At 39.1% G+C, this 10,145-nt stretch overlaps 1 protein-coding gene across 1 annotated transcript in view; it reads left to right on the top strand.

Annotated features, from left to right (window-relative positions):
* Positions 1-512: 512 nt before the first annotated feature.
* The window catches only part of FHL5 (four and a half LIM domains 5), a gene marked incomplete at both ends in the record, with an annotated part of 13,557 nt that continues 3,924 nt past the window's right edge, over positions 513-10,145 (top strand). Inside the window, 5 exon segments of the mRNA XM_080806908.1 lie at positions 513-671; positions 1,481-1,655; positions 2,621-2,790; positions 7,574-7,759; positions 7,761-7,772. Of these exon segments, the coding sequence (XP_080663034.1) occupies positions 513-671; positions 1,481-1,655; positions 2,621-2,790; positions 7,574-7,759; positions 7,761-7,772 (702 nt within the window).

Genomic DNA, 10,145 nt, shown 5'->3' with positions numbered 1-10,145 from the left:
TTAAAGAATGGCCTAGAAAATGACAATGTGCTTGATTAGTAACTTCTATTTCAGATGGTTGTGATTTCCAAGGACTCTACCTCCAGAACTCTCCAGCAAGTTAGGAAGTGATGACAGTTAGTGAAAGACCTATCAACAGTTCATATTTATATCCTTGAGGTGAAACTGTCCTCTTTCAACACATATCACATTTTCATTGAAGTTCACATTAGTGAATGATGAATACAAGATGTTTTGCACAATCTGGCTGCTGACTTACTGCATTTTGTTAGCAAAACACACAGGAACTGCCAAAATGGGAGAGGAGCCTTTCCCAAATCACTCCAAATATCACCATGACTACAGCATATTTTCCTAAATTGGTGGTTTTGGGGGTTTTTTTGTCTGTTTGTTTTGCTTAAGATATAAATTCATTCAAGTGTTTGACTCCTATTAAGGTTTTATAATTTCTCTTATAAAAAATTTGCTTTCATGTACGTGAATCATTTTCTTATTCACAGGACTGATCCAAAATGACAACTGCTCAATTTGATTGTCAATACTGCACAGCATCACTTCTTGGGAAGAAGTATGTACTAAAGAATGACAATCCATATTGTGTTTCATGTTACAATCGTATCTTTTCTAACTATTGTGAGGAGTGCAAAGAACCAATCGAATCAGATTCCAAGGTAGGTCTTCAATTCACAGAATGATTGCATGCAAACAAGCAGACCAATGCTTGGGAATGTCTCGTTTCCTTCAGTATTGACTGTTAATGCTGTATTACTCCACTACTGGGTATAAGCACCTTCAAAGTTACCATCATGACCAGGTATGGTGTCTAGCACTATGACACACAACATACATTTTAATCCTCACAGTGGTCTTAGAAGAGAGTTAAAGATGCTAAAGATTAAGGAGGTTATGTTACACGGAGAAAATGCTGATTTATTTCTGGAATAACCAGAGCATAAATGAATAAATACATAAATCATTGCTAGTGTAGAGATTCAAAAATCCGTATTTTCTGACTTTGAATCAGGCTCATCTCCCCTAAGTCCATTGTGCCCTCATATAGCCCATTCCTCCCACAATGCACATTACTGTTTTTTTCTTTTTTTTCCTTTTTGTCCTTGTGTTGTCGTGTTGAGATTTTGTTTAATCTCAAATAATAATAGGATATTACAACCTAAAAATAAAAATCATTCCATGATTTCCATGATCCTACAGTTTACAAAAGGAAGGAAGAGGAAATCTGAAGAAATAAGAGTTTATTTTCCATCTGTCTTCAGTGACCAACTAAGAAAGCCCCAGGCTCCAGCTCTTAATTGCCCCAGAGAGCCTCCTCTCCATGGGTAATAGTATCAATGACAACTTTCCCTCAAGCTACCAGCACAAACTACTGACACCAGAGTCCCAGGAGTGTTCATTTTTGTCTTATCAAATGACCTGTTTTGTCACTAGCACATTTAATTAACTCATATTTACTGCCTCGAAGGATCTTTGTTACAAAGGCCGACACTGGCATGAAGCATGCTTCAACTGTGCCAAATGCAATCACTCTTTGGTGGAAAAGCCTTTTGCTGCCAAGGATGAGCGCCTGCTGTGCTCGGAGTGCTATTCTAACGAGTGCTCCTGCAGGTGCTTCCACTGCAAGAAGACCATCATGCCTGGTAAGATCCCAAGGGAGCTCCAGTCTCTCACTGAAGCTGCAGGCTTTGAATCACACCCAGGCACAGGAAGAGCAGAGTAGCTAAGAAAGCCCTCCTTTGGAGAAAGACATCTATCTTGCTATCTCTTGATGTCATTTTGTACAGTTTTAGAAAGTAAAGGATTATTCTTTCTGGGTAATTATTCCGTATGGGTAAATTCCAGTGTTCGATGTATTTTCATGAAGTTAATTCACAGAGACATTTTCAACCACAATCTGGGCCGTAGAATAAAGATAAAATCTAAACCAGTAACACTAAGGCTGCATTAAACACCCTGTCTTGGGCATAAACAATGGCATCGGGAAGCATAATTCATCATAGGAGAGTGGGGCCAACCATCATTTTGTAGCGGGACAAAAAAATGGTTTGAGGGTCCCTCATCTTTATTCCTTCTAGGCAAGTCAAGGATTCATGTACATCATTATACTTCCAGGCAAGCACCTTCTCTGTTTTGATTCTCTTCTAAATCCCCAGGGACAGCAGCATAAAACACGATTCTCTCTCATTTTCTTATTATGAATTCAAAGAGTTTCTAGAAGGCCATAACTGTACAACATCAATCTCAAGAGTTTGTGCCTCAGGCATCCCTAATACCCCATGATTGATCATTATGGCCCAGTCTGTCTAAACCCCATGTAGCCTTTCAGAATCTCCACTAGTTGTACTTTCAAATCTCAAAATTGTAGTTTACGTAGCACAAGAGAGTGAGTAAATGAGCGACTCAACCTCATCGTGGCTGAACTCTACCTTCTTTTTCCCAGGTAAGTGTTTTAGAAGCCAACAAAACACTGTTTTTCTGTGAGGACAATTAGGCTTATCATCTTAACGTTACAATATACAGTTTGAGTAATTTGACATACCTTTACTTAAAATAAATTAAATGAGGTTTCGTTTGTACTAACAGGTTCTTATTGGGGGGGGCACAGGTTCCCGCAAAATGGAATTTAAGGGAAACTACTGGCATGAAACCTGCTTTGTGTGTGAGCACTGCCGACAGCCAATAGGAACTAAACCCTTGATTTCCAAAGAGAGCAGCAATTATTGTGTGCCATGTTTTGAGAAGGAGTTCGCTCACTATTGCAGCTTTTGTAAGAAGGTAATTATCTAAAGAGGATGAAGTTTATGGAACCTTCCAGACCATTGCTTTTTAAACCCACTAGGTATTTGGAATGCACCGATACCATCATGTTCTGTCTGTCTTTACATGTTCACGTTAGTTTTGAATTCCATTATGGCCAGAAACACGCTGCCCATCATGATGAAGACAGCCATCTACTTTCAACATCATAAAATTCCACCCAGAACTGAACGTAAGGTTCCAAAAGCTGAAGATAGTCCAGTTCCATTCGCTGCTACCTCACAAGATTCATGTATTCTGGCAGAGGGCACACATCTCTCGTAGAATACAAGACATTTTTTAGAAAGTAGTTTTGGATCCATTTCATTTCAGAGAAATACGATTTTTCTCACAGAGTCGCTAAAGGAACCAGTTTAAACGGGGTTTAACTTCTCACATTATGTCCCAGCAACACAAATGTCTTCTTGGCTTGAAGTTTTAATATTTCTAAAGAGTAGATAAGTAGACTCAAGAGAGTGACAAGATCATCAGGGAAATTCATTAGACAGAAAGACAGAAAGAGGACAAGGGCAGCAAGTGGTTTGCTTCCAGTTCCAGACTGTTCTGACTGGGACACCCATCCGAACCATATCTTCCAATAAGAAAAAAGTTATGCTTTCAAGTAAACTTTGTCCAACCTTCCTTAGCCTTTAAGCATTAATGTGAAAATTCACTCATCTCTATCACCTTGATAAAATCTGTCTGTATTTCTTAATATATATTGATGTACTTGAAGAAATCCTTGACCCATAAGGCATCATAAAGTTTAAAATAACACGATAAATTGTGATGGGAAAGCAGTGGTGTCTAAACATTTTTGACCTATGGGCTACTTTGGCAGATCTCAAGACCATTTGTGTAATTGCATCTAGACAGCTAGAAGCCTCACTACCGCTTTCTATGGGAGTGCATGTGCACGGTAATTTTCCACATGTATTTGAAACACGAGGACTGCATTTGCAAAGAAAACAATAAACTCCTACATCATAACCATTAGAATACACTATAATTATGGCTGAAATTACAATTGTTAGTAACATGATAGAAAACCATCTTATACCCAAAGACTTCCATTACTCCATCAGAAACACTGACTTAGACAATGACTTTATAGGCAACCCTCAGATCCTATGACCCCTGCAATATATGTAGCTCAGACGATTTACCACAGCTGATGACCTGCATTTTATTTTTTTTATTTTATTATATTATTTTTTGAGAGAGAGAGAGCACACACAAGGGAGGTAGGTAGATGCAGAGGGAAAAGGAGAAAGAATCTTAAGCAGGCTCCATGCTGGGTATGGAGCCTCTCATGGGGTTCCATCCCACAACCCTGAGATCATGATCTGAGCTGAAATCAAGAGTTGGATGCTCAACCGACTGAGCCACCCAGGCACCCTGAAGACATTTATTTATTTATTTATTTATTTATATTTTTTAAAGATTTTGTTTATTTGACAAAGAGAGAGACGCAGTGAGGGAGGGAACACAAGCAGGAGGAGTGGAAGAGGGAGAAGCAGGCTCCCTGCTGAGCAAGGAGCCCGATGTGGGGCTCAATCCCAGGACCCTGGGATCATAACCTGAGCCAAAGGCAGCTGCTTACCGGCTGAGCCACCCAGGCGCCCCTGAACACATCCATTTTAGAAACAGATGCTGGAGGGCGCCTGGGTGGCTCAGTGAATTAAGCCTCTGCCTTCAACTCAGGTCATGATCTCAGGGTCCTGGGATTGAGTCCCACATTGGGCTCTCTGCTCAGCAGGGAGCCTGCTTCTCCCTCTCTCTCTGCCTGCCTGTCTGTCTAGTTGTGGTCTTTTTCTCTGTCAAATAAATAAATAAAATCTTTAGAAACAGATGCTGGGAACAAATAGATTTATCTCACTGTTTTGTAGGACAACTAAGTGGGCCATGTTCACATTATGTTTCTTAAAGATTTCAGTTAAAATATGAATGAGACTTGTGGAAATTATCTTAAAATCATTTATTGGGCATACAATATAAAGTTTCTTTCAATGCTATAAAAATTCAAAAGGGGGAATTTCTCTAGTACTTCCATGCTAAGCACTGTTTGAGGCCAAAGCACTGGCATTTCCCAAGTTATAGGAGCCTGTCCTATATTTAGAATATGATTTGAAGTCACCAAAACTTTGTGAAATATTTATACTGGGTAGTAGACAGACCACGACATGCCAGATTATTTTCTATTTAATTTTTAAAACCACAAGTCTTTTAAGGAAAGCTGGATATAAATGTTTCTGATCAAGAAAAACAATGTTTCAACTCAAACCAAAGACCAGATAAAACAAACAAAAATGGGCAAAAAATACTGGACCACCAGCCCCTTAGAACTTATTTCATAGATTTTATTTTGTGAAACTAAAACTTATTTTCTGGAGTGCCTGGGTAGCTCAGTTGGTTAAGGGTCTGATGCTTGATTTTGGCTCAGGTCATGATCTCAGGGTCCTGGGGTCAAGCCCCACATCGGGCTCCTTGCTGGGCGTGGAGACTGTTTGGAATTCTCTCTTCCTCCCTCTGCCCCCACCGCCCCTACTCTCTCTCTCCCTCCCTCTCTCTAAAAATAATAATAATAAAATAGAAATAGATTAATAAATAGATAAAACTTATTTTCTACCAAAAACAAGTAACCTCAAACCACAGGTGCTTTGAATCCAAACTCCTCGAGGTTCAAATAGAGTATTCTCTGATTCATCGGCTACGGCCTCCTAAGCACAAAACCACTACTGCCTCCACTTTGCAAGAGAAGAAGCTTGTTCCAAATCCCGGGATCAACCAATGGCAAACATTACGCCCGGATATTCAGCTTCATCTTAGCGGGCTTGCCTCTTCAAAGGGAACATCATCACAAGCAAATCATTTTAATGTTCCAGAGTTTCTTCTCTCTAATTAAACAGTCTTTGGTGTATGTATCAAGTTTTCTTTTGCTGTGAATACATTTTTCAAACTTGGAATCTTTAAAGCATTGCCTCCTAATAATTTGACCAAACAATTCAAAGGCATCTTGAATTCTGCTGTGCCTGCAATGAGGCATTTGAAATCAGTAGGGGGTATTTTAAATTGCTTTAGTTCACACACACCATTATGTTTCCCATTACTTATTTAGACTAGTACACATTTTTTCCGGTAGGAAAAGTAACTTTTCTATCAAATATCTTTAATTTTTAAGATATTTGTTGTAGATTCAAAAATATCTTTAGAATCATCTTTTCAAAAGCATGTATCATAGACAACATTTTTTTTAAATTTTTCATCAATAAGATGGCTTAGAAGAGTCTCTACATTTTCTATATCCAGTTAACTTGAATACAGAGATCGCAGGACTTGCCTCAGGGAGCAGATGAACACATTCTAGATTCCAGAGCTACTCCAAGAGCTCAACAGCCATGAGTTCTAAAGACACTATGACTTAAAAATTGCTACCCAAGAACAGTTGTCCAATATTTACCCATCTGATTCTAAATAAAGATGTCTCCACCTTTTAAAAATTACAACCCATGGATTAAACTGGTTTGGTATATGGGGCGCCTGGGTGGCTCAGTGGGTTAAGCCTCTGCCTCTGGCTCAGGTCATTGTCCCAGGGTTCTGGGATTGAGCCCCGCATCAGGCTCTCCACTCAGCGGGGAGCCTGCTTCCCCGCCCCCGAGCCTGCCTCTCTGTCTACTTGTGATCTCTGTCTGTCAAATAAGTAAATAAAATCTTTAAAAATAAATAAATAAATAAATAAATAAATAAATAAACTGGTTTGGGGTGTGTGTGTGTGTGTGTGTGTGTGTGTGTGTGTGTGTGTATAATTCCTCTGTTATATATATTACGGAGAAATATTAAGTATGTCTGAACAAACACTCACACATCACACATTAAGCTTCAACATACAAGCTGTGCTCATTACATAGAGTTCTAAAGCTGAAAACCCACACAGTTGGCATAGCACTCCATCTGTGCTAGATACAATACCAGAATTGTTGTCCAAATGTTTTTTCCCTTGGCATTTGTTCACTCATTCGACAAGGACTTATCAACTGTTCATGAGCGAAAAGTAAGCTTGGTCAGTATTGTTTTACTAGCTAAGCACACAGGCCCAGGAGTCAGACTGTGTAGGTTTGCATGCTAGTTCTGTGAGACCTGGCGAGTGACCTGACCACTCTAACACTCAGTAGTTTCTCATCTCTTAAAGGGGGAAAGATAATAGTCTTCACTGTGTTGGGTGTTAAGAATAAAAGAAGAGGTCATCCCTTAGCACAGGGCTGAGGACTGAAAGCTCACTTCAGAAATATTAGTCATGATTAGTGGATGATGGTGCTTAACAATGCCATTCAGGGTTGTTACTGCTGGATTAAAGCTTTCAGGGAAAAGTCACTTTTTTCAGCATCCTTAAAAGTTAGACGTGGAAATAAGAACCTGGCGCAGAAAATATCTTAGTTCTGATGACAGATCTTTGAAGCCCAACCAATAAAGAGAACAATGAGAAAAGGAATCAAGGCTCTACTTCTTTTTCATTTTCCTGAGTCCATGATGACCCTGCTTCTTTTCTATTCCACTGTAGGAGAAAAATTAGGAAATTTCTAGCCAGTTCTATTTAATCCCTATAGCCTTTTGCTTCTCATATTGATTCAAAAAAATCACAGGGAAAGGACATCCTGACACAAGGTGATAGAGCAGCCCAAAGTACCACTTGCGGACACAGAAGAGGATCATGACAAATCATACTAGCTCCCATGGTCACTGCCTTTTTGTCATCCTTTGGCAGGTGATAACATCAGGTGGGATAACGTTTCGTGACCAGCCGTGGCATAAAGAGTGTTTTCTTTGCAGTGGCTGTAGGAAAGAGCTCTGTGAAGAAGAGTTTATGTCCAGAGATGATTATCCATTCTGTCTGGACTGCTACAATCATCTTTATGCCAAAAAATGTGCAGCCTGCACCAAGTCTATTACTGGTAAGTTCTTCAGTTTAATATGGTCCTACAATGGCTATATGGATGCTATAGAGTTAATTTGGGAAAGGTGAGTAGAAAAATGATAATCTTTTTTCATTTTATTTTATTTTATATCTTTTCAGTGTTCCAAAATTCATTGTTTATGCACCACACCCAGTGTTCTATGTGATACGTGCCCTCCATAATACCCACCACCAGGCTCGCCCAACCCCCCAAACCCCTCCCCTCCAAAACCCTCAGTTTGTTTCTCAGAGTCTACAGTCTCTCATGGTTTGTCTCCCCCTCCAATTTAGCCCAACTCACTTGTCCTCTCCGTCTTCCCATGTCCTCCATGTTGTTCCTTATGCTCCACAAGTAAGTGAAACCATATGATTTTTAACTCTCTCTGCTTGACTTATTTCACTCAGCATAACCTCCTCCAGTCCCATTCATGTTGATACAAAAGTTGGGTATTCATCCTTTCTGATGGAGGCATAATACTCCATAGTATATATGGGCCATATCTTCTTTATCCATTTTTTCATTGAAAGGCATCTTGGTTCTTTCCACAATTTGGCAACTGTGGCCATTGCTACTATGAACATTGGGGCTCAGGTGGCTCTTCTTTTCACTACATCTGTATCTTTGGGGTAAATACCCAGTAGTGCAATTGCAGGGTCATAGAGTAGCTCTACTTTTAATTATTTGAGGAATTTCCACACTGCTTTCCAAAGTGGCTGCACCAACTTGCATTCCTACCAACAGTGTAAGAGAGTTCCCCTTTCTCCACATCCTCTTCAACACTTGCTGTTTACTGTCTTGTCAATTTCAGCCATTCTAACTGGTGTAAGGTCATATCTCAGTATGGTTTTGATTTGAATCTCCCTGATGGCTATTGGTGATGAACATTTTTTCATACGTCTGTTCGCCATTTGTATGTCTTCTTTGGAGAAGTGTCTGTTCATGTCTTCTGCCCATTTTTTGATGTGATTATCTGTTTTGTGTGTGTTGAGTTTGAGAGTTCTTTATAGATCTTGGATATCACCCCTTTGTCTGTAGTGTCATTTGCAAATATCTTCTCCCATTCTGTGGGTTGCCTCTTTGTTTTGTTGACTGTTTCCTTTGCTGTGCAGAAACTTTTGATCTTGATGAAGTTCCAAAGGTTCATTTTTTGCTTTTGTTTTCTTTGGCTTTGGAGACATATCTTGAAAGAAGTTGCTGTGGCTGACGTCGAAGAGGTTACTGCCTATGTTCTCCTCTAGTATTTTGATAGATTCCTGCCTCATGTTGAGGTCTTTTATCCATTTCAAGTTTATCTTTGTGTATGGTGTAAGAGAATAGTTGAGTTTCATTCTTCTACACACAGCTGTCCAATTTTCCCAGCACCATTTATTGAAGAGACTGTCTTTTTTCCGCTGTATATTTTTTCCTGTTTTGTCGAAGATTATTTGAGCATAGAGTTGAGGGTCCATATCTGGGCTCTCCACTCTGTTCCACTGGTCTATGTGTCTATTTTTATGCCAGTACCATGCTGTCTTGGTGATCACAGCTTTGTAGTAAAGCTTGAAATCAGGCAACGTGATGCCCCCAGTTTTGTTTTTCTTTTTCAACATTTCCTTAGCAATTCGGGGTCTCTTCTGGTTCCATACAAATTTTAGTAATCCAATCCATTTGAAAAATGCCGGTGGAATTTTTATCAGGATGGGATTGAAAGTATAGATTGCTCTAGGCAATATAGACATTTTAACAATGTTTATTCTTCTGATCCATGAGCATGGAATGCTCTTCCATCTCTTTGTGTCTTCTAAGATACACATGCAGGGATACCCACACATAAATACAAATATTACACAGACCCCCTCAAAGCAAGTGGAGAGCATAATTAGTGCACCCATGTTCTGTAGAGGGTAATTAATACAAACCTAATGGTAATTACTAAACTAAAGTAATCATTCAGGAACAGGATGAGCTGAGAGGTCAGAGAAGAACTTCATGAGGAGCGTGACATTTAACGATTTGAGTGGGAGAAAGGGATACTTATAAAGAAAAATCCTGCTTAATTCCAAATAAGGGCAAAGGTCCCTGAAATAGAAAAGGTTTTAATTAAATGCAAAGTATTGTACAAAAATCTAAAGCTGTAATAATTAGGGTGGCATAGGTCAGGAATTAATTAAACTTCATTTTAAGATGCTTCTAACAAGTGTATCATTCTCTTTTCTTTCTATCCACTTGCAATATATTTTAATTATGAATAGATGAAATAAAACAGGATAGCATTGTGCTGAATGAACAAAATACATGTGATATGATTTAAAAATACCACAAATGATAAATTGATTCATGTTTAAAAGATTTTCAAGGTAAAACGATGCATTATATTTTCCTCAGAGATACCTCCAAAATGCT

The sequence above is a fragment of the Martes martes genome (genome assembly GCF_963455335.1).
Source record: "Martes martes genome assembly, chromosome: 6".
NCBI classification, from domain to species: domain Eukaryota; kingdom Metazoa; phylum Chordata; class Mammalia; order Carnivora; family Mustelidae; genus Martes; species Martes martes.
The sequence above is the reverse complement of the archived record's forward strand: the minus strand, read 5'-3'. Positions and strand labels throughout refer to the sequence as shown.